Source organism: Hypomesus transpacificus, chromosome 17, assembly GCF_021917145.1.
Source record: "Hypomesus transpacificus isolate Combined female chromosome 17, fHypTra1, whole genome shotgun sequence".
Classification (NCBI taxonomy): Eukaryota; Metazoa; Chordata; class Actinopteri; order Osmeriformes; family Osmeridae; genus Hypomesus; species Hypomesus transpacificus.
In genome coordinates, this window is record NC_061076.1 from 15,691,786 (window position 1) to 15,716,431 (window position 24,646).

At 45.4% G+C, this 24,646-nt stretch overlaps 2 protein-coding genes across 4 annotated transcripts in view; one reads left to right on the forward strand and one right to left on the reverse strand.

The window, feature by feature from the left end:
* Positions 1–1,364: 1,364 nt before the first annotated feature.
* Positions 1,365–19,608, reverse strand: wipi1 (WD repeat domain, phosphoinositide interacting 1). Of its 3 annotated transcripts, none has more exons than XM_047038427.1 (13): positions 19,217–19,608; positions 18,035–18,117; positions 16,912–17,078; positions 16,088–16,184; positions 15,562–15,659; positions 15,337–15,429; positions 14,763–14,833; positions 14,287–14,394; positions 13,840–14,004; positions 13,484–13,591; positions 13,198–13,334; positions 12,863–12,963; positions 6,980–7,166 (listed from the first exon to the last, which is right to left on the reverse strand). In XM_047038427.1, exons 1-13 carry the CDS (start codon positions 19,309–19,311, stop codon positions 7,071–7,073), a joined length of 1,419 nt encoding a protein of 472 aa, XP_046894383.1. In that variant the 5' UTR covers positions 19,312–19,608; the 3' UTR covers positions 6,980–7,070. The 3 variants fall into 3 exon arrangements, with proteins under 3 accessions (XP_046894382.1, XP_046894383.1, XP_046894384.1); XM_047038428.1 differs by lacking the exon at positions 6,980–7,166 and adding an exon at positions 10,660–11,370 and having other exon boundaries at positions 19,217–19,607; XM_047038426.1 differs by lacking the exons at positions 12,863–12,963; positions 13,198–13,334; positions 13,484–13,591; ... (7 more) ...; positions 18,035–18,117; positions 19,217–19,608 and adding exons at positions 1,365–2,756; positions 3,241–4,140; positions 4,767–4,895; positions 5,926–6,069; positions 8,645–9,092 and having other exon boundaries at positions 6,898–7,166.
* Positions 19,609–20,644: 1,036 nt separating this feature from the next.
* The window catches only part of LOC124479583, a 272,624-nt gene continuing 268,622 nt past the window's right edge, over positions 20,645–24,646 (forward strand). Inside the window, 4 exon segments of the mRNA XM_047038379.1 lie at positions 20,645–20,747; positions 20,939–20,992; positions 21,402–21,536; positions 21,539–22,102. Of these exon segments, the coding sequence (XP_046894335.1) occupies positions 20,983–20,992; positions 21,402–21,536; positions 21,539–22,102 (709 nt within the window). The 5' untranslated portion in view covers positions 20,645–20,747; positions 20,939–20,982.

The window sequence follows — 24,646 nt, forward strand, 5'->3', positions numbered from 1 at the left end:
AGTATAGATGTGTGCAGTATAGATGTGTACAGTGTACAGTATACATGTGTACAGAATGCTTACAGTGTACAGTATAGATGTGTACAGTATGCTTAGTGTACAGTGTAGATGTGTACAGTGTACAGTATAGATGTGTACAGAATGCTTACAGTGTGCAGTATAGATGTGTACAGTATGCTTAGCGTACAGTGTAGATGTGTACAGTATAGATGTGTACAGAATGCTTACAGTGTGCAGTAGAGATGTGTGCAGTATAGGAGGTGATGTCAGCAGGACGGCGTGAGTGGCTGTAACCAGGCGCAGGGACAGCGTGAGTGGCTGTAACCAGGCGCAGGGACAGTGTGAGTGGCTGTAACCAGGCGCAGGGACAGCGTGAGTGACTGTAACCAGGCGCAGGTACAGCGTGAGTGGCTGTAACCAGGCGCAGGTACAGCGTGAGTGGCTGTAACCAGGCGCAGGGACAGCGTGAGTGGCTGTAACCAGGCGTAGGGACAGCGTGAGTGACTGTAACCAGGCGCAGGGACAGCGTGAGTGGCTGTAACCAGGTGCAGGGACAGCGTGAGTGGCTGTAACCAGGCGTAGGGACAGCGTGAGTGACTGTAACCAGGCGCAGGGACAGCGTGAGTGGCTGTAACCAGGTGCAGGGACAGCGTGAGTGGCTGTAACCAGGCGCAGGGACAGCGTGAGTGGCTGTAACCAGGCGTAGGGACAGCGTGAGTGGCTGTAACCAGGCGCAGGGCGTTCTGCTCACAGTGTACTCTCGGCTTAGACTCCCAACTGCACCAAATGCTCAGCTAAATCGTTTAGTAAAAAACACAATTAATGAACTCGATTGTACAATTCAACGTTTAAATCAGGAATGTGCCACTAGGTGGCAGTCTAGACAATAGTTTGCATGTATGTCCCTTTTTCTCAAGAAAAAAATAGCATTCTTGGCACTTTTATTAGTACAAAGTACCAAATTCCTATGGAGTAAGAATTTGTATGCCCAAGAGGGCTCTGTGTGTGTGTGTGTGTGTATAATGCCCAAGAGGGCTGGTGTGTGTGTGTGTGTGTTCCGTGAGCTATGATGCGTGTGACCTCTGACCTGGTTACTGTACTTGCTCATTGAGCTGGGCTTGTTAGCTAGCTCAGTTAGCACCATGAAGTTAGCTAGCTCAGCTAGCACCATGAAGCTAGCTATATCAACTAGCACCATGAAGTTACTTAGCTCAGCTAGCACCATGAAGTTAACTAGCTCAGCAAGCACCATGAAGTTAGTTAGCTCAGCTAGCACCATGAAGTTAGCTAGCTCAGCTAGCACCATGAAGTTAACTTGCTCAGCTAGCACCATGAAGTTAGCTAGCTCAGCTAGCACCATGAAGTCCACAGACTCTCCCATCAGAGAGCACACGTTCACTCTCTCATAAACTGTTTTTAATTAACAATTTAAAAAATAGCAGTGAGTTTTACAGCATTTGCATATCTTTGAATGTAAAACAATTCATAAAAAATAGTTTGACATTGACCGTAGTGAGACATTGATTAAAACAGATTAACAAAAATTTAAGTAGCTAAATATCATTTATCTATAAATAACAAGGGTCAAGTGTTGAGAGTAAGAGGAGGTTGTCTGGTTTTTAGGCTGACGTCTGGGAATGAACACTAGAACCAGCCAGATTCTGTTTCTGTACTTATTCTCTTTTACCTTGAACAAAACAAATAATGTATCCTTTACAGATTGATTGACTTTATCAAGTCACATGGATTCAAAGCCCAGGTTGTTATTAAGCTCTTCAAGTTTATTCTCAAATCATTTTTAAGCCTCATCCAGTTCTGTCTGCTGAGAATAACATGTTATTGAGTACGCTGTTGTATTTGTGATTTTAATAATACTGATCATTGCAACTCAAGTGTAAAAGCCGATTGAGAATGCTCTTGTGTACAGTACAGGACAGAGACAGTGGCGTAAGTAAAAAGTAAAGCTCATCTGCCTACTTGGAGTCATACAGTAGCCTACATGCTTTGTTTAATCAAAAGAAAATCTGACTATTCAAGTTCAGTGATGCGTGTTCCAGTTGGAAAAGCCGCTCAGGCCTGTATGTAGGTAAACTTGTTCTGCACATGCAGGGGTCCCAAACAGATTACCTAAACAGTTTGATCCTTCTTCACAGTTAAAACAACCCCCAAAATCAAGTCATCACCCCAACCGATAATTAGATACATTCAGACCTCCACAAACATTAGACCTCTCATTCCTTTACCTGAGATTAAGAAAGGATTTGGCCTGTTCACAAAGTGATTTGGTGTCAGCGATGGGGTGAGAACAGTGCAATACTAAGAGGATTATACCGAGCCCATACCAAACCATGCAGGGAGAGCAGCATTGACTCTGGACTCAGGCTGAGATCAATTTCTTTGGGTGTGATGGTTTGCAGGTGTCGTACACCGTGGTTTATCGAGTAAATTCCAGCTTTTATTTCGTTCGGATTTCTAAACTTCCTGACAGTTGTCTGTGGGTCCCTGGCCGGGCTGAGCCGTTTTGGCCGGACTCTCTTCCACGGCGAGGTCGACTTCCAGGAAGTCTGCCGAACCACTATCCTGGGACCTGTCCTCCTCTGGGTCACATCCCTTTCCCCCTGCCTGACGCTTCCTCTGGCTGCACATGCCGGAGTGAGCGGGCCCCACCAGCGCCAGGAAGAGGGCTCCCAGGCCCATGCCCGCCGCACACGAGTAGAACGCTGCGCCGTAGTTCTGAGTGACGTCCACCAACACGCCTGGGGAGAAAACACGGGCAGACAGGCAACGTCAGAGACGCCTAGAATGGGTCCTTTGAGACTTGAAATACATTTAGGTCTAGCCACAGTACAAACACTTCACCCAAAGGAAGGAAGACAATGTGTACCACAGGCCTGGGCAAAATGTCTGGAAGGAACTTTCTGATTCCACACGTTAAAAAAAATAAGTAGGAATGATAACAAAATACAACATATGTAAAAAAAATCCACACAAATATGGTCGCACAAAAATACGCAAAGACAAGCTGTACAGTACAATCAATGGATGTGTTTCTGTGAATGCTGAAAATCTGGAACATGGACCGGTTCATTCGCTCATACTCAGGATTCAGGATAGGTTTTCGGTACACAATGGTGAATCCCTGTAACTACCCAGGCCTGCAGTAAGTGACAAGACACCAACAAACACATCACATATACACGTCCTGGAAAAGTGATCCAGAGAGAAACCGAAGCCTCGTACCTCCTAGTGGCGGACCGGCCAGCCCAGCGAAGCTCTGGATGAACACGTACACCCCCACCGAGGAAGGCATCCTCTGGATCCCCACCACGTCCTCCTCCGCAAGCATGGGGATGTGCGTGGAGCCCACGGTGCCCATGAAGAACCCATACAGGCCGCAGCACAGCGCCAGACCCCAGAACTCCCACACCAGGGTGAAGGCCACCAGCACCAGGCCCAGCAGAACTACACATCCCAGCAGCACCTTGGTCTTCCTCACGGGCGCCTTGTCCAGCACCACCCCGATGGACAGGCGGCCGCACACCTCAGCCACCGCCATGATGGACAGCATGTACGCCGCCATGTCGGGGTCCACGCCCCGGCTCTTGCTCAGCTCGATGACGTACAGTTGAGGGGCAAAGAAGCCCAGCGTGGCGAACAGGCCGAAGAGGGAGTAGCAGATGAAGGCGCCGTCCTTCAGCACGGAGAAGTCCAGCAGTTTGGGCGTCGACCGGGACTCCGGGTGGTTCGCCTGCTCTTTTACTCCAGCCTCGGGCCCCTCCGCCTGGGTAGGAGGGCCGAGCGATGGGCCCCGGCCCTGGTCCTCTTGGGCTTTGCCCTTCGGCTCCATCAGGGCTGCCGTCTCTTCTGCGATGGCCACTGTCCGGAGGTCAGAGGTCGTGGTGGAGAGAGAGGTGACCCCAGAGTCTCCGGAGCGGCCAGAGGTCCCGGAGCTGACGGAGGCGCGGGTCTCCTCGTGCTCCAGCTCGTACGCCGCCTGCGAGCCCTCCGCCTCATCGCCCTTCGCCGGCTTGATGACGATCGGTCGGAGCAGGACGCCACAGCCAATCACAGAGGCCTGCAGGACCCCGATCACGATGAGGCAGTGACGCCAGCCGATCTTTTCTTTCAGAGAAGTGAAGGCTGGAGAGACAAGCAGGTGTGTAGGATGGCTTAGGATGAAATTCGAATTTACAGTGCAGTACAGTACAGTGTGACAGAAATGGTCAACACAAACGATCCAAATATGTACAGGTAATCATTAGAGAACTATAATAAATCATTTCTGGGCCATTGCACATGTATATGGCCCAGATGCCAATCCCTTTCGAGAAATCAGCCACACAGGAGGGAGTCAGATGGCTGAGCGGTGAGGGAGTCGGGCTAGTAATCAGAAGGTTGCCGGATAGATTCCCCGCCGTGCCACATGATGTTGTGTTCTTGGGCAAGGCACTTCACCCTACTTGTCTCGGGGGGAATGTCCCTGTACTTACTGTAAGTCGCTCTGGATAAGAGCGTCTGCTAAATGACTAAATGTAAATGCACACAGACACATTTCTTCCGTGTACATTAGAGGTTCATGACTGAATGTGGAAAGAGGACAGCGTTTGTGTGCAGTCCATTAAATAAACATTAACACTCCTATACGTATCCTATACGTATCATTACATGTTTTATTACAACCATGTAAGAAAAAAATCCGAAAAAATATAGATATCCAAAATCCTTCGAGACCTTTCAACTCCAAACTGTCTACCCGACGACCTCACCTGGAGCGAAGGCAAACATGGCGAAGGATTCCCCTGAGGAAGCCACAGCGGTGACCAGCGACCGCCGCCGAGAGAAATACTGGGCGAGGAGGGTGACGGTGGGGAGGAAGGTGAGGCAGTAGCCAAGCCCTGGAACACACGAGGACAAGGGGTCAGGGGTCATGACAGACACTGGCCCTGTCTGCCCCCACACAGCAGGGCTCAGGGGCGAAAGGTCAAGGTTCAGGGTTCAAGCCGTCCGGCCACTTTGACGATGTCAAGGGTCGTAGGGCGAACGCTGGAAAGAAAATAAAATGCATTTACAGAGACAGACAGGACACGAGAGAAAAGAGGGTCATCGAGTTAGTCACTGCTGGTTTTAAGAGAAAAGAGAGAGAAAAGTGTTTAGCATTTTAGTGTTGAGAGAGCAGTGAAAAGTTCATTGGCGTTGAGAATTCTTTTTTTTTCTCCCCCACTTCTGTAATTTCCTGTTCCGTCAATCCGTCCGACAGAATCGAGATGGCAGTTTAATAGTGTTTGGCAGAGGCACAAACACGCCAGAAAGGCCAATGTCCTTTTTTTGCACTGCTAGCAATCTCTTGGTACATTCAAAGTTTAAAAGATGTTAAGCAATATTCAACAATAAAACCAGTAATTGTCAAACCAAATCATGTTCTCTTTGGATATGACCTTCGATAAGCCCTGTATTACACTGATTGTTAAACGGGCCATACAGATCCAATTCGAGTTGATCATCAGATGTGTTTTGCGTAGGTGGGTGCATGTGCCTTTAATGTAGCATGACAGCATGACTGTGTGTAGCCGATGGGAATCAGTTCAAACCTCACTCCTCAAGCGTAATTCTAGTCCACCCGTGCCAGAGAAAAGCTAGCTATTCGTTGTCAAAGCTGGTGAGTAGCCACGCTTCAGAGGGCCCGAGTTTGAGGACCAGCGAGGGGAAAGATCGGGAGGAAGAGAACTGACGAGTAGCGCTACTACACCAGTGTATGTGTGTGAGGGTGTGTGTGAGGGTGTGTGTGAGGGTGTGTGTGAGGGTGTGTGTGAGGGGGTGTGTGTGAGGGGGTGTGTGTGAGGGGGTGTGTGAGGGTGTGTGAGGGGGTGTGTGTGAGGGGGTGTGTGAGGGGGTGTGTGAGGGTGTGTGTGTGGTGGAGGATGGTACCTGATACGAGGCCAATGGTGACGTACATCTCGTTGATGGAGGAGGTGTAAGCAGACGAGATGGTGCCCAGGCTAATCAGAAAGCCGCCGGCCATGACCACCGGGCGGTACCCGAAGCGGTTACTCAGAACCGTGGAGAGAGGCGCTGGACAGCACAGACACAGGAAGCACGTTAACATGACACACATGACTATTCGTTTGAGTACTTTCTTAAATTACATTCACCCACATAGTACTACTTGCACCATCTACAACCATTTAAGATAACATAGACCCAGGCTTAGGAAGGGTACATTTTCTCATGTAAATCATGTCATTCTGTTTGGTTTGTATTTCACAATGTTTTCATTACTGTGAATTATCCTTGAAGGCTGGGAAAATGAAAATGAATTTGGTCTGGCCTTATCAGTTCATCAGACTGATCAGATTCCCCTTCTTCAGCAGCTTCAAACTAGTCCGAGAATTTTGTTTGTCCACATCCTGTGGTGTTCTGTCTGAGTGAGTGTGTGTGTGTGTGTGTGTGTGGTCAGGGCCGATCAGGCTCTCAAGCCTTGAGAAGATATCCTATAAACTGCCATCTCTGTGTGGGCGACGCCGCTTTGCCCTCCGGTGAGAGCTCATGATGGCACTGTGGTTTCCGGTGTTCTGGAAGTTTCCTTTCTATAACGGGGGCAGTCATCCGCTAAACAGACCTTTAGTTTATACACTCGTGGTTGATTTTGTCATCTTGTTCACAATTCAATTGTGATAGAATGTGTGGGGGGAGTTGGAAGTGGGGGGAAAAAGTGACTTCCTCAGTTGACACTGGAACCGCAGAACTGACTGATGAAATCATCTCCCGAGTCTTTTTGACATCTGTTGTTGTACCCCTCCCCCCCTTCCTTCCTCCCACCCCCCTCTCTCTTTCCCCAGACAGGTCAGGACAAACACACAGATAGAGATGACCCAGGACACTCTCTCTCCCCAGACTGACCTGTGAAGGTCAGGACAAACACACAGATGGAGATGACCCAGGACACTCTGCTGTTGCTCTCCTGGAACTCCTCCATCAGGTCCTGGAGGAACACCCCCAGGCTCTTGATGGTGCCGTAGGTGAACACCTCCACCAGGAAGAAGGCCAGGGCCACTGCCCAGCCCCAGCCTCCGTCAGGCACGGCCGAGTATACGCACGGCCCCAGGAGGCCCCTCATGGCTGGGGACGAGGACTTGGCAGACCCCCTCATGACTAAACAGAGGCTCCACCTGTTGGGGAAGACCGAAGTGCTCCGAGGTAAGAAGCTGGGCGACGATGTGTGATTATACACGAATATCCCATTTTTTGTGTTTTGTTTTCTTGGGAAGTTGGATGCCTGTCACATTAAACCCTCTGAGTTTGTTTGGTTGACCTTTTCAACGTCCAACTGAGAGCCGAGATGTTGCCACAGCCAGGATGTTTATCTGTTTCCTAATCGAGGCCGTGAAGGCTTTTTACACGTTTTAGACAGACTTCCATGTTTGGTCTTCCCTTTGAGATAAACAGACCTTCACCTTGAGGCCGCTCTCAGGGTCACTAGGGAAAGCACACAGCTGGAATATCCCCCCCCCCCCCAAAAAAAAAACGAAAGAAAAAACTGTCTTTCATATTTTACACACAGAATATGGTTCACCTGCCACTGGACATGCTTGTTACAGACACCTGCTTCATGCAAGCCACACCCAGTCTGGTTTTCTGGATCTTTCTGGGTGTGGATCCTATCATCTCTGAGGGGGTTCTTAGTCATAGAAACAGATGATTATGTGACATGAATAACTATCTGGTCTTATTTTCCACTTCTCTTTGTTAATGAACTGGTTATGTGTCATAAATCAGTTTACGTTTAGATTTTCCTTGAGGGTTTAGGTTGGTTGAGGGGCAGTTCTACGTATGTGAAGCCCTCTGTGACATTGCTTGTGAAAAAGGCTATACAAATAAGATGGTTAAACTTGCGTTTTTAATCAGGCTATTCATTGTTAATTTATTGTGTCTGTTCTTATTGTTAGTGTATAATTCGATTCGATTACAAGTTTTACAGTAGGCCTAGGCTACTGTGGTGCTTTGACTGCAAGAAAGCAATTACAATTACAAAATTACAATTACAATGTATTATTATTTTTATGATAAAGAACATTTCTAAAAATGTAGAATTCACTTCTGACTGAGTGAAAGCTGTTTAACTATTTGGCCCGGGTTCAACGCATACTTTTGAGCACGAGTAACCAACCATTCCTCAGTTAACGTTTGTTGGTAGGCATAATGATCCGAGTGAACAATATCATTGAGGCACACGCGTCACTGGACCACGTGGCACGTCACTGATGTCCCTCTCTACCACGAAATTGTCTAGTGTACAATTCAGATGATTCAACGGATTAAATTAGGATTTAAGTGAAGATGAGATGATGTGGAAAAGTAGTTGGCGTACCATGCGAGTCAAGCTGCCCTTGATCCGCAGTGCCTCAGTGGTACTAAGGGTTGTGCCCGGATTGTGTCAACCAAAGTTATCTACATTGGGGAGACTTGCCAGCTAAAGCCTACCACTACAGACACCGGTTTTTGTACCCTAGTACGGTAGCCTGTCCCACGGTCACCCAAATAACCCAAAACGTAGACTACCTATACATTTTTAATAGCTAGTAACTGAAGCATCCCACATTCCGCTTCTACAGCAGCCTATAGTCACAGTTCAATGAGATCCACTTACCAAGCGGTAAATTTGTAAAGTAGCGATAAAAAGTAAAACAACAAAAAAGATGAAAAATGATCCAGATGTGAAATCTAGACTAATGTACCTATTTTCATTTTGCGCACATTTTTATTATCCGCATTTCTATCTAATATTACCCGCTTCCGCAAACCACTAACCAAGCTACTCGCAACAATAAACGCGAGGATTAGTTGATATATTAAGGCTCAGGCGATCTACTGTCGGCTGAAGGGGAAAAGCCGGTTGATTACAAATACGAATAATATTCCAACCTCTCATTTCTGACGTCATATATCGCTTCCCTGGCTGAATGTCCAACTGGTTCTCTTACAATAAGATGATAAGTCTTTCCTGCACATTTTGACAGCTCATACCGGCTCAAGCCGGTATTTCAAACGCGCGTCCACGCAAACTTGTCCTCAAGAACGCGCTTTCATTCTGGCAGTGAACCAATGCGTGGTCTATAGAACTATGTCTTTGGATGTGAATGAATGATGTAACAAATACCACAAAGTGTACACAAGTTAAAATATTGAAATGAAATGGGGGTACAGGCCAGGGGCTGATTGTTTATGTTCTATTATCGATCATGTGTATGACGTGAACTACTCGACCACACCTCGTAACTATGACATAAGTTGTTTATGATAGACCGAATTCTTTCACCAGTTCTTGCTGTAAATGTATGGATATAAAATGTTGCTTTAGATTGTCATTCCACATACAATTTCACATCTAAGTCTACATCCCAACTTCTGCCCTGCTGTAAACGGAGTAGGCTATTCCATCCTAAAACAAACATTTAGTAGCCTAAGGATCTCAACTGATTCAGGGACGAATTGAGCTCCGCCATCTCATATACAAAATACAAATAAATAAAAAAAGACCAACTATTGAGAGGTTGAATGGTATGGACAAGATTATGTGATGGTGATAAAAAAAGATGTAAAGATAACCTAAGATGATGACATAGGCATTGTTGCATAAGCACTGTAAAGAAGTGGCTTGTTGTGGCCAAGTCTTACATAACCTCAGCGATTTCTGATGGCTCATCATAACGTGCTGGACTCTGTCCCTGATCAAGTATTTTACCCAGTGACTGGGTCCCAGTCCAACGACCAAACAATCAGGGTTTTGGTTCCCCCAGTGGCGTGTATGTGAAGTGGGTTTCATTCATGCCAGACCCGTTCAACCACACTTTAACCCAATTTAACAGACTTTCATTGCACTTGTACCAACCACGCATTTACCACACATCCCTTAAACTCCGGAGAACTAAACTAGATGTTGGGTTGGTATAAAAAGTGGTTTTAAAGGTTACCACTGCGTATTTAACTGTTCAGGGACAGAGATAGCTCTGACTAAATTAACATCCCACTGAAAGATTTGCTAAGAAGATTTTTGTCATTTCCATTCTGATTGGGATGTAATTTCTCTGTTTAGAACCCTGGACAGCTCAGGTTACCAACAGTTTGAAAATGTAAATGAAAAAACATGTTTACTTCATGTTGGTGCGTATCACTATTGATAAAAAAAGAACTGCTAAATAAAGATAACCTTCTGTTCAGTGTTGTTCAGGTTATCACGGGTCAACTTGACAGTAAAAGACAGCAGTAAAGGCTCACAGCTCCTTCATGAGCAACACTGTACACCCCTGGTATCTTTGAAATGGATTTTTTGTGATATTGTCATTTAGATATGATGTTGTTATTTTACTGAGGCCAGTGACAGAACGTTTCTTTGGCATTACTCACTGCAACATCGTTAGAACTTGGCACTTCTAGTCCTCATGAACATTTTTTACGAAGATGTTATTATAGTATATTATTGAGGATAGTTTGAAGATCAGGAAATTCAAGGAACATGTCGGTTCACCTACATTTAGTCTTCACAGTACGCATACTCTCTACAAAACTCTTCAACTGATATGGGTGAAAAACGACCTTAATTGCCTGGAAGTCCCCTGCCACAAGGGTGGACTGATACAAACAAAAAAACTCATGACAAACAAATGCTTTGCATAATTGCATTTCTAATCTACTTTATTTCTTTGTTTTGTTTGTGTTTTTGTTTTGGGGCCTTGTGCAATCCGCAAACGCACAAACTATATCATAGGCACATACAAAAACATTGAATACGTGTATCATTACAGCAAAATACTGATTCAAAAGAAACATAGTAAAAAGGGTTAAACAAAAAAAGTCCTTATCTTTCAGTTAAATACCATAATGTTAATAATGAAAATAATCAAAATCATGATGTTATCACAGTACTGTACAACTTAATAAAATATCTCAAGTAATGTATGAATGTATTAAAAAAAAGGTTTTAGTTCAGTCCAGGCATGCACCTCATCTGCTCATGATATAAAACAGACCTGTCACAGTCCCTGGGTAACAAACGTGTCCCCTTTGAAATCAGGAAGTGACGTTTGAAACCGAAACATCCTCCTCATGATTATTATTAGCCTCTACTCTTACTAAATGAAAAGTAAATTTAGCACCCGGATTTGATTCTTTTATTTGTATTTTTTTTGTCCAGGCTCACGCCTTGTGGATTCTCTCTCTCCAGGTGTGTGTGTGCGCGTGTGTGGGTGTGCAGGTGTAGTGGTCACCCGCCGCTCCACACCTGTGTGTCCACCTGTCTGTCTGTCCGCCTGTCCTTCTACCCATTCACGAACGCCTCCCCTGGCCACCTCGAGTTCCGTCGCGGCACCAATTTATCTACCAAAACACCAGAACAAACCTTTCATCAATGACGAGATCTCACGAACGTGGCACAGATATAAACCCCGCCCCCCCTCATCCTCTCGTTCTATAACCACTCCGATGTTTACACGTCAGGCTCATTCAAAAGGATCTCCGATCGTTAACCGAAAAAGCCACAGACTGTTTGGATGCCAGACACTGGACAGACAAGACAGAGAGGAAAACACAAATAAGTTGTTATTCATTGGTAAGCGCTCTGGTGCACTCGAAAGGATCGTGCACTTGCACCCGAATGGAGAGTCTCCATTTCTCCCTCTTCAGGACGCAAAGGTGAACTGCAGTTAGAGATGAGGGATATATAACAGGCCAACGAGAAGGCAAAGGAGGGAAATTCGACTGCCTTTTAGCCTCTTTATGGGTCCTGTGGGGCATCCGGTTCAAACTTTTATTTTGAAAAATGTTAACCTCGATCAGGTGGCCAACATCCAGCCCACCAGCCCTGGATTTGACTCAGGGATAGAATGTTACCACACTGCATTGCTCAATGAACTTTACTGTCCTTATATAGTCTATACATGCGTCTAACATAGTTGTTTGTGAGGGTTGGCAGGAGCTAGGCACGACAGCACAGCTGTGTCGATGTTTCCATGACATGGATAGGTTTGTGCTCGTTTGTTTGGGATCGGGAAGTGATCTATAGATCAGTGCCCCTGTGCTCACCATGCCCTCAAGAACAAACAAAACGTCATAATATGATACAAATTAACTTGATCTCAAAACTCTTCCACGATAGTAGAACTCAAAACACTGACTTCATGCTTCACCGAAACGATGACAAAGCGTTCTGAAGACTTTAGCATTTATAAAATTGTACGAGCGATAACATGTTCATTCCAAAGGAATTAAAGTAATACTAGTATTCACAGAGTGAAACACCCTGCAACAACATCAGCATTCAAATCGAGCCTTTCTACAAGTCCCGCAGTTGTGGATGAGTCGGTGGGGGCCTGGAGGCTCCCAATATCCTGTCCCTGCGATGTGAGGCTAAACCTGGGGAAAGGGACCGGCCTTTGGTGGCCTGCAGGCTAGCAGGAGTTAGCTGCTAACCTTGTGACTTGCACAGACAATGTTTTTGGGATTTTGGACCGTTGATTCTCACTCTCATGTTTCCTAATTCGTTGACATATATATAAAAAAAAATCATGTGGATTGTTGGTCAGTTTGACTGAGTTTGTCAGTTTAAGAATTAAAAAATAGGTCCTATAATGGCAGATATAACCAAATAACTGGACTGATGTGATCCAAAAGCATCATTATGTCATTTAAACAAGATTTCTTTAGCCAGATGGGTCATGCAAATCAACAGCCAGGTTATCATTTCTCTAAGGGGGCCAGGGTTAGCTGCTGGTCCGGATATCTGACTCTCTTTTGCGTTGATACCGCTAGCCTTGTCGGCTGACGTGTCGAGGCTAACTAGCTAGCGGGGTTAGTGCTTCTGCATGCTCACAGGAGGAAACTCGTTCTCGTCGTCCAGACAGACAGGCCCAGCGGCGAACTCGTGCTCCGGGATGACCTCGCCCTTCCTGGCTCCGCCGTCCTCAGAGTACCCTGCAGGATGGAGAACAAGGAGAGAGAGTTCCAGAAAGAAACGCTGTCAAAGAGCCACGTCTCGCGCAGAGAGGTACGTAAATGTTTCGTTTCGTTTCACCTTTTAAAAGAACGTGCTAGATTCCTTACAAAACTACTCAGAGCTCGATTATAAACATACAAACACGTGCAAACACGCAATCATACACAAATAACGCCAACACTAGTACGTAAATAGCACAAATAGTCGAATACCTGTAAGCGTGGCAGTGACCGGCGCAGTGGTTGGTATGGCAACAGTGGCAGCGTAAGATGGACAGGGCTGGGCAGGCATCGCTACCTCAGACCGGCCCTCCTCCTCGTCCTCACAGTCCTCATCGACACCAAACAGTCTGAGGGAGAGAAGACAACCAACAGCTCTTCAAATGAAGCTCGCTGTCCGACTCTGAGGTCATATATCTGACTGGAGATTCCACTGTCCTTTCGCAAGCCCCGCCCCCCGCCCTTTCCTGAGAGTGTGAGGTGGGCGTCGACCTTTCACCTGTGTTTGTGGGCCAGCACACACTCGCCCCCGTCCTGGGGGTCCACGTTGTAGATGAAGAGCTGGCCTTCTGCAGAGGCCACCAGCAGCCGTGGAAGTTTCTGGATCCTGAGAGAGAAACCAGAGAGAACACAGAGACACTTGATTGGCTAGTTGAGTTAGTTGGCTTCCACCGTAAGCCAGTTAAGACACCTCTCCAATGATAGTAGAGCTGTGTCAGAAGTCCTCACAAAGTGTAACATCCTCCCTCCCTCCCTCGGCACACAAGTAAACACCGTATCCCACTGGAACTAGCATCAAACCGCTGTGGCAGAAACCCATTTCTGCGCCCTGTGGGGGGATGGGGGGGAACTCACGTGGCGAGCGTGCAGACGTTCCTCTGTCCAGACACCAGGAGGCGCACGGTGGCGAAGGCTCGGTCCTGACTCATCATCCCCGACACCTGGGCCGGCAGGTAGCTGCTCGCGGCGGAGAACATCTTCCCCACGTACGCCGACCAGGTCGGGGCGTCCTCCTCTCCGCTGCATGGAGAGAGAGAGAGAGAGAGAGACAGAGAGAGAGAGAGAGTGAGAGAGAGTGATAGAGAGAGAGAGAGAGGGGGTGATGGAGAGAGAGAGAGACAAAGAGAGAGAGGGGGTAATGGAGAGAGAGAGAGAGAGGGGGGGTGATGGAGAGAGAGGGGGCAATGGAGTGCGGGCAGGCATGCGGACGTATTAGCACCACCGTTAGCATCGGAGTGTACATGAGTGTGTGCACACGTGTAGACATGTCACCTTCATTAGTACGTGAGTGTGTGTGTGTACCTCGCCCCGTGCTGCTCCAGTTTGAAGATGTGCACGGTCTCTGTGTTGCTGGAAGCGCAGAGGAACTGAGCGTCAGGGCTGAATGACAGGGAGCTGATGTTCACGTACCTGTGGGCACACACAGTCACGCACGGCCAACACGTTCACTTTGTTGATTTGTTCACAAACAGGGCTGTTAAAAAACTGTCAGCTCAGCTGCCGTGTTCTCAGGTCTGTGTGTGTAAGAGCCGGCGCCATAAAACTACCTTTACTGGGTAATAAAATAATGAAAGAAGGGGGTTATGTTCCAGGCATACATGCCTGAATCTCCTGAACTGACACAGCAGCAGAGAATCAATCCTACCTCACCACTCCACTTTAAAAGCACCTTTAAAAATGACTGGGTTTGTTTTCGCCTAGGGTGCTTGGTACTAAATATGCAAGTCCTGCTGTGAGGAGGAACTCGGTCCAGTTAGTGTCCGGAAGTGAACTCTGACCTCTTCATCCCTCGACGGAACTCAAACAGACGCAGGCCCTCGGGGATGGAGAACACTCTGATGACAGTGCCCTGAAGAGGGGCGAGAGAGGTAGGGAGAGAGAGGGAGAGACAGAGAGGAGGGGTAGAGAAAAAAGAGTAAATATGAAAAGGAGGGTGAGAGAAGAGAGAGAGAGAAGTAGAAACAGAGATACGAGGTCTAAAAGGAGACAGAGCAGGAAGTCACAGTCAGTCTCCAGAGTGCCCGACCCACAGAGACCCTCCCTTGGCTGGCTAGAGTGGTTCTCATATGGGGCTACCCAGAGGTACTACAGGGGTTACGTGAGAGAAAGTGGAAAATTGTCAAGTCTGAAAGTAAATCATGAAAATACAGTACTTAAAAAATGCCATTTATAAATACTATAGTATTTATACAATATAAATATGGGTTTAGGGAGTACCTCGATTCATAAATCAGAAAAAGAGGGTTGAAGACCACTGGGATTCCCCCCGCTGGGATTCCCCTCCCAGCCGGCCGGTTACCCCCCCAGCCCGCTGGGTACCCCCCAGTGCCCCCATGGCCTGGCTGGACTCACCCTCTCTGAGGCACTGGCCAGCTTGGTTCCTGAGGCGTTGAAGGTGAGAGCGGCCAGAGGGCTGTCGTGGGCAGGGATCATCGTCACCGTGCTCTGGAACGAGAGCAAACAACACAGAAAGCAACATAGTCATTATGCTCCTTTATATCGTGCAATGTCCTCTAGCTTGCTGTGCGTTACATTCATACTACTATAGTACACAGTCCTGGATTTTGTCAGCTTTACCAGGTTGTTGGCATCGTAGACTATAATCTCTCCGATGGTGGAACTGCCGGGATAGGCCAGGTAGGAGTTGGAATGGTTGATGGAGAGAGCACACAGGCCTATGGAGAGGCAAGGAGAGAAGACCTGGATGAGCATCCTATTTGGCAAGTCAGTTGGTCAATGTTGGACAGGTGACTCAAGCTGGCAGAACCCAAGTCTTATCAGGCATCAGCAAAACAATCACATGCCAACATGAGGGTAACACCAGGGTAACGCTAAGAAAGACAAACCTAACACTCACTGCGTATCCATGATGGTATCAATTCGAATCCATGTAACCACGGTGACTCACTGCCGTGACAGCAGAGAACTCGAGAATCCGAAACAAGGCAGTTTGTCCTCTGTTCTTTCCATTAAGATTGACTAACTGTGTTTATTGAAATTCGATCTGCAGAGCTCCTAAGGTTGTTTGAGTCACGCTAGCGTGTGTAGACAGAGAGCTAACAGCTAGCTGACTGAATGTGAGTGTGAGTGTGTGTGTGTTTACCTGAGGGGTTGGATGGGGTGTTGAGCAGGGTCTTCAGCAGCTTCATGTCTTTTATGTTGTGGATGTAGACAGACTCTTCCAGACACACCACCAACCTCTGTAGGAAATCACAGGCTGCTATTACATACCTTACAGACAGTAAGCACATTAAGCATTGCATGCTACATCCTCTCAGGAACAGACAGTAAGCACAGTTAGCATTGCAGTCTACACTCTTTCAGGAACAGATAGTAACACAGTTAGCATTGCAGTCTACACTCTTTCAGGAACAGATAGTAACACAGTTAGCATTGCAGTCTACACTCTTTCAAGTACTGATAGTAACACAGTTAGCATTGCATGCTACATCCTCTCAGGGACAGATAGTAACACAGTTAGCAATGCAGTCTACACTCTTTCAGGTACTGATAGTAACACAGTTAGCATTGCAGTCTACACTCTTTCAGGTACTGATAGTGGCAGACTTGGCATTGCATGCTATATCTTTTCAGGTACAGATAGTGGTTAGATTAGCATGCTACACCTGCTCAGCATGTGGTACCAAGAAATTGTAAGTGATACTTTTAGCACCAGTCTGTTAGGCATTTAGCCTGAAAGTCTGGTTGAGTAGACAGACATTTCAAAAGCTGTACTTGAACTCTAAAAATGCAACACTATACTGTACCTTTCATTCACAGATAGGGTTACACACAAAAGAAAAATGGCATTTGTGTTGGAACGGCTTATTGTTAGTAGAACAATCCCCAATGTAACCGGTCCTTTTCTCCGAATAAAGACTTTAACCCTGACCTCTCGGGACTGAAACTCGCTCCCTCCCTCGCTACCTGTCTGTTGAGGCGGACTGCCAGGATGTTGTTGGAGTAGCTGTAGTTGCAGATCTCCGTTCCCTTCTTGAAGTGGTAGACGTTCATGCGGCGAGGCATGGAGGTGCTCACCACCACCACCAGGCTGCTGGAGAACAGCCGCTCCACGATGTACACGTCTGGGGTTTCTGGCATCACAGAACAGGGGTAATACCATTAGAGTGGTGGCTTCATGGTGTTCATCAAGTGTACACTATAAGCATACACACTAAGTGTTCATCAAGTGTACACTATAAGCATACACACTAAGTGTTCATCAAGTGTACAATATAAGCATACACACTAAGTGTTCATCAAGTGTACACTATAAGAATACACACTAAGTGTTCATCAAGTGTACACTATAAGCATACACACTAAGTGTTCATCAAGTGTACACTATAAGAATACACACTAAGTGTTCATCAATTGTACACTAAAAGAATACACACTAAGTGTTCATCAAGTGTACACTATAAGAATACACACTAAGTGTTCATCAAGTGTACACTAAAAGAATACACACTAAGTGTTCATCAAGTGTACACTATAAGAATACACACTAAGTGTTCATCAAGTGTACACTATAAGAATACACACTAAGTGTTCATCAAGTGTACACTATAAGAATACACACTAAGTGTTCATCAAGTGTACACTATAAGAATACACACTAAGTGTTCATCAAGTGTACACTATAAGCATACACACTAAGTGTTCATCAAGTGTACACTATAAGAATACACCCTAAGTGTTCATCAAGTGTACACTATAAGAATACACACTAAGTGTTCATCAAGTGTACACTATAAGAATACACACTAAGTGTTCATCAAGTGTACACTATAAGAATACACACTAAGTGTTCATCAAGTGTACACTATAAGAATACACACTAAGTGTTCATCAAGTGTACACTATAAGCATACACACTAAGTGTTCATCAAGTGTACACTATAAGCATACACACTAAGTGTTCATCAAGTGTACACTATAAGAATACACACTAAGTGTTCATCAAGTGTACACTATAAGAATACACACTAAGTGTTCATCAAGTGTACACTATAAGCATACACACTAAGTGTTCATCAAGTGTACTGACCACTCTCGTGGATGCAGTCCAGCTTGTCCACTGAGGTCACAGAGAAGAGCTTGTATCCAGTCTTGGTTCCCACAGCCAATGACCTGAGAGACAAAAACATACTGCTTTGTAAGTGGGATTTTCCCCACCGAAATGTTCAGTCTGTTGGGGTTATAGATTCTGCATGAGATATGTTTTCAATGTAAACACTGTCAAGGACATGGGAGTTTGTCCAATGCAAACTAAGAAACAGTCGCCGTCATGTATTTAAATCCAACTTCCTGTTCTGACTTTTTCAGTTTGTGTTATACACAATCCAGTTTTAATAGTTAAAAATGTGCAGCACATGAACACATTTGAATATGAGAGATTTGCAAGGATAATTTTTGGTGAGTATCATGAGTTTAGATTGAACTGACATAATCCTGTCATGAAAAGTGTATTTAGGAACGAAACTATTGGGCTATCTGCTCTCAGATTTAAAAAGTAAACTCTTTGTTAAACACTGAGCAGTATAGGATTGTTATCTATCTGGACTCTGCTTTAAATCACTTTCATCGCACTTTTTCAAAATACTGTCTGTTTTTTAGGTCGCACAGTTGTTTCTTAGTGTTAAGTATTCAGAAACATGTACAAACTTGCATTCCTGCACATAATAAATTATCTTCTTTACTGACCACAGGGAAATACCTGTATGTATCCACTCATTGCCTGTAAAAACACCAGGTCACTTTTCATTTCAACAATGCTCTCTAAACAGAAACAAATGTTTAGCAAGCCTTTATGGTTTAGAATAATTCGCACGTTGAGGCTGTACACCGCAAACCATTAGTCTGCATTCTTTCAACGGCTGTAAACGTGTCTCTGCTCTGGGTGTAAAAAACGAGACGCTGCCGACAGGTTGTAGTATCTAGCGTGCTACACACAAGGTGAGCAAGCTATCTGACATGAAGAACTCATAGAAAAGTAAATAACACACTAGTCTAAAGACCGCTGGATTATCGAATTTCTACTGTGAAGTAGGCTAAAGCTAGTTGGACGTATTCCAATTTCCATGACTACAACAAAATAGTTTTCAACCACAATAAGCAGCAGAGATGTCGGCTTTACAGATCTCGGTAATTAAACGACGGAATCATAGTTTGCTAAATGTGCTTGCATTGTTTACAAACCGAACCCACATAGCCTACTGAGCTAGCTTACGTGGAGTCTTGGTTGAAAGAGGCGCAGCCAAGCCCAAGCCCTGGCTCGGGTCCGCCCGGCCCGCCTGGACCGTCAGCTCCCTCTCCAGTCTCCATCCCGATTCCCAGCGACCTCTTTCCCTCCCTCCGCCCTGGATTGGAGGCCTGGGATCGGCTGCGCCTCTTCGCTCGATGGCGGCGGACGAAGGATCCAGCAGGGATGAATCCTGTACAACCTCTTGACAATTAAATAGTGTAATCACAGACTATGAGTTTTTACTGTATTCCCGCTACTTTTAGAATCAAAATACTAGCTTCATAAATTGTTATGTTAGAGGTTTGGGCTTCCAGGCGCTACAGATGAGAAAAAATGAAGCAAAACAAGAACAGCTGACAGACCGACGTCACACTAATGCTCCATACTGATTGGCTGAACGAAACTCCAGTTTATGAGGTTGTTTCTTAATAAACCGCCCAAACCTTTACTGTAGTTGCTCTTCCATCACCTTTCCTTCGCCGTCTGCTAGGCTTTCGATTGTATGGTGTGGGTATAGTTAAAAGTCGATTGGTTTAGATGTATTCTAAGTAGGTTACAGGTTGACGTGCCACCACAGTAACCTTGCATTACCATGTTTTATACATATTTTAAAACCCTGTCTATTTTCTGTTCTCTCCATGAGTAAAGAGGAGAATAATTATCAACTATGGCTTCAGGTAAACAATCTTCCTTTCAGTGTTTCAGTCCTAAAACACTTCACCTCCATAACCAGGAAGTGCAAAATGTTCCCTTACAAAATATGGATAGTACACTTTTAGTTGACTTTTGATATACTTTTAGTATGCTTAGAAAATAGTTCACCTTTGATATACTTTTAAGAAGTATGCTTCGAAACAGAAAATGGTATACATCTAGGAATGATAGACCAAGCCGTATGACCAGGAGGAGAGTGTGGGGTCCTTCTGTATCTGGGCACAGTTCTGCTCTGTTGGAGTAAATGGTCCTCCAGGCTGGTCCTCCAGGCTGGTCCTCCAGGCTGGTCCTCCAGGCCGGTCCTCCAGGCCGGTTCTCCAGGCCGGTCCTCCAGGCCGGTCCTCCAGGCTGGTCCTCCAGGCCGGTCCTCCAGGCCGGTCCTCCAGGCTGGTCCTCCAGGCTGGTCCTCCAGGCTGGTTCTCCAGGCCGGTCCTCCAGGCCGGTCCTCCAGGCCGGTCCTCCAGGCCGGTCCTCCAGGCCGGTCCTCCAGGCCGGCCCTCCAGGCTGGTCCTCCAGGCTGGCCCTCCTGCATGAGGCAACAGCCCAGACCATACTGGCTCAAGTCACTCTGAAAAGTGACAGGTTTTGACACGTCATTGTATCACCGTACAGGCGTCTGAGTGAACAGCTGTTTTATTTTCCTCACCGCCTTGTGGTATTTTGGGAGCCAAACCGGTTGTCTACAAGAATGTTGTTAAACTATCCAAACCTGTTTTGATCTACTTTCTACTACTCCTGACACACAAACGAAGATCTTTCGTTCGTTTGTCTGATGGGCTTCAATTGTGTTGTGTCGATATAGGTAAGTTAAAAGTCGATTGAGATGTCATTAATTGCTAAATCAATAAATGGTAAAAATGGGCTACAATATACAAAGGGTAGAAGATGCTTGATCATAACAGATAGTTTAAGATATGACGTGTATTCTAGGTACACAAGTAGTTTGACGTGTCACCACGGTAACATGGTTTATTGTTTTTAATATATTTTTAGACGCTGCCTCTCCGGGAGTAAAAAGAAGAGAAGAATGATCAACTATGGCTTCAGGTAAACAATCTTCTTTCAGTGTTTCAGTCCTAAAACACCCAACAACCAAGACATAACCAGCAAGTTCTTCATGTTAGCATATACCATGGTAACATTTTAAGGTTTTCAATGCACCATCTCAGGTGTAAAAGTGAACAGGATATTATGTCATCTGATAAAAAACACTTTAGTTTATAAACAGTTTAGTCCAGATTATAATTTATCACTCCTTCCGTTGTTCAGTACATTGATTATATGATAAATATGAATGAAAATGTTCTCTCTTCACTCTCATGCTCTTTTTCTCCCTGTTTCTTTTCTTTTCTCTCTATTTTCTGCCCCTTTCTCTCTCTCTCCCTCTCTCTCTCTCTCCCTCTTTGTCTCTCTACCCACCCCTCTCTCTCTCTCTATCTCTCTCTCTCTCTGACAGGTGACTCCCTCCATCTCTCAGAGCTGAGGATTGTGCTGCTGGGGGGGAGAGGTGCAGGGAAGAGTTCATCAGGAAACACCATCCTGGACAGAGAGGAGTTTGACCTGAGGACAGCTGCTCAGTGTGTGAAGAGACAGTAGTAGCAGGGAGGCAGGTCACTGTGGTCGACACTCCAGGATGGTGGAGGCAACTCCATGTAGAACATACTACTGAGCTGGTTAAACAGGAGATAGTATGCAGTGTGTCTCTGTGTCCTCCAGGACCCCACACTCTCCTCCTGGTCATAGACTTGGGTGTCGCCTTCACAGACCAAGAGAGAAGATCAGTAGAGGGACACCTGCAGCTTCTCAGTGAGAGAGTCTGGAGTCACACTATAGTGCTGTTCACCAGTGGGGACCGTCTGGGAGACACAACCATTGAGCAGCACATTGAGAGAGAAGGGAAGGCCCTCCAGTGGCTTGTTGAGAAATGTGGGAACAGGTATCATGTCCTCAACAATAAGAACAGGGGTGATGACACTCAGGTCACTGAGCTGTTGGACAAGATGGAGGAGATGGTGGCAGGAAACAGAGGAGGCCACTATGAGATGGACAGAGAGATCCTGGAGAAGATAGAGGAGAGAAGGAGGGCAGAGGAAGAGAGAGCACGACAGAGGCTGATGAAGGTGCAGGAACAGAGAGAGACTCTCAGATCACTAATGGGTGAGTTTCTTTCAATGTCCACCCATAGTGTGAATAGCCTAATCTATGAGACATGCAGTATACTGGTGTAAGGCCAGTATACTGGTGTTGCCCCCAGCTGTGAAACAATCTGGTTTGATGGCAGGGAGATTGACTCGTTTATATCTGACTCTAATTTAGAAATGTGCAAGTACTTTACCGGTAACATCGAGCGCTAAACAGTCAATTACATAAAACTCGGACGTTGGTAAAAATCATATGCTTGATCAGGGCAACATACTCAGCCCTACTGTTAGTGAATCAGAGGCCTTAGGTTAAATCCTATTTCGAAAGTATATGTCTGTAATCAGTATTAGCTGTATCAACTTGACTAGCTCAAGGTTTTCATCACATTAATGCATTAGATAAGTACAAGGAGAACCAGTAACTTTGAATGCACAAGGATAGTTTATCTAATTAGTAAGATAATCAATACAATATAAATGAAACATAATCAATACAAACATACCTTTGGAGCAATCGTTAATGAAGGTAATCACAATTAAACTATACGCCTAACGCACCGGAGCTCGTATAGTAAACACAACTCAAAGTTATATATATCTTCACCATATATACACCCACTGCATATGAAAATAGTTACACCGGCCATATGAAAGAAAGGTTGCCTAACACATACTAATTATAATTGGACCATCACCGGTTTACTCAATGGCTGCAATAGACCAAATGTGACACCTTAGCTAGCCTGCTAAATGACTAAATGGAGACAAGGGAATATGGAAACACACGTTGGACTACTGCATGCACAAACTCTGTAAACTCTGTAAATATACATGTTACAACGTAAAAAGTAGTACAAGAATGTAAAACATAAAATAAGAAACAAAATAATATCAAACTTGACGTTAAAATCAGTTTAGAACTATATTTTCATGAACACAACTTCTAATGATAATTTCAGAGTCTTCCTCAGTTCACCTTCCTCTTCAACTGTTGCGACCACTGAAGACATATTAGATAGTACCCAAATGCTGTGAAAGTACCAAGTCAATAAAGTGAATCGTCAAGCACACGTTCAAGACAACATATACGTATTTATTATAGATCTATAAAGTGCAGGTGTCTGATACACTTAAGTTCAGCATCTCGAAGGACTGCACAAAGAATACAGGAATGAAGGGCAGTTAAATAGTATCACAATATGGGAGGTTTTACTCCGAGAAACGTTAGGTGTTGACATGAACAAAACCTTCAAAAGCACAGACAGAAGACGCTGCATTCATGGTGCTAGATAGTGTTTGTTTAAACTTTAGATAGGGCTCCTAGAAATGGCCCTGACGTTCGATGTTCTCATGAGCTAATATAGCAGGGTATGGTTCAAACATTGTTTATTATACTCAGAGTGTTACAAACAGTATAAAAGTAATAAAGTAATCATTAGTTATAGTTAACTAATCAGTCGTTAAAGTAATAAAGTAATCATTAGTCATAGTTAACTAATCAGTGGTTAAAGACAGCCCTCTTCACCACCTCTCCAGAGGTTGTGCTAGAAAGTGTGATTGTCATTTTAACATTAAAGTCCCTTTTGTGCAAATCAATGACTGTCCCAGACGAGTGTCTGAGTGACCAGTGATCAAGGGGCTGTGTCATTCAGGTCTCTAACAATACAGCCACACACTGGATATTTAGAGAGTGGTTGTAATATGAGAAAATGACATTTCAATTATTGACGAACAACATTGTGCGTAATGTAGATATCGGTAAATTGTTGTTTTTTGTAGGATACGTTCATCTGAGCATTTCTGCAACTCACATTATTACTATGTGGTGTCGATGCTTCACTCAAACAACCTGTAGAATCAGATACATGTAAACTCCACAAAGAACACTAAATACGTTTGCCCTTTGTCTTTCTCTATCTCACTTTATCTCTTAATCTGTCTCATGCATCTATATTTTCCCTACTCTCTCTCTCTTTCTCTCTCTCTCTCTGTGTCTCTTCTCTCTCTCTGACAGGTGACTCCCTCCATCTCTCAGAGCTGAGGATTGTACTGCTGGGGTGGAAAGCTGAAGGGAAGAGTTCATCAGGAAACACCATCCTGAGCAGAGAGGAGTTTGACCTGAGGACAGCTGTTCAGTGTGTGAAGAGACAGGGAGAAGTAGCAGGGAGGCAGGTCACTGTGGTCGACACTCCAGGATGGTGGAGGAATGACCCTGTAGAGAGGACTACTGAGCAGGTTAAACAGGAGATAGTACGCAGTGTGTCTCTGTGTCCTCCAGGGCCCCACACTCTCCTCCTGGTCATACGGCTGGATCGCTCATTCATTGAGGAACACAAAAGATCAGTAGAGGGACACCTGCAGCTTCTCAGTAAGAGAGTCTGGAGTCACACTATAGTGCTGTTCACTCGTGGGGACCATCTGGGAGACACAACCATTGAGCAGCACATTGAGAGAGAAGGGAAGGCCATCCAGTGGCTTGTTGAGAAATGTGGGAACAGGTATCATGTCCTCAACAATAAGAACAGGGGTGATGACACTCAGGTCACTGAGCTGCTGGACA

What these genes read in the sequence shown, in the direction of transcription:
- wipi1 (XM_047038426.1), bottom strand. Translation starts at nt 7,147, where the DNA reads ATGAGGGGGTCTGCCAAGTCCTCGTCCCCAGCCATGAGGGGCCTCCTG. An exon ending in GTTTGTCCTGACCTTCACAG is followed by an intron (nt 6,070 to 6,897) that starts GTCAGTCTGGGG and finishes TGTGCTGTCCAG; the next exon opens with CGCCTCTCTCCACGGTTCTG. An exon ending in CATGTTTGCCTTCGCTCCAG is followed by an intron (nt 4,141 to 4,766) that starts GTGAGGTCGTCG and finishes TTGTCTCTCCAG; the next exon opens with CCTTCACTTCTCTGAAAGAA.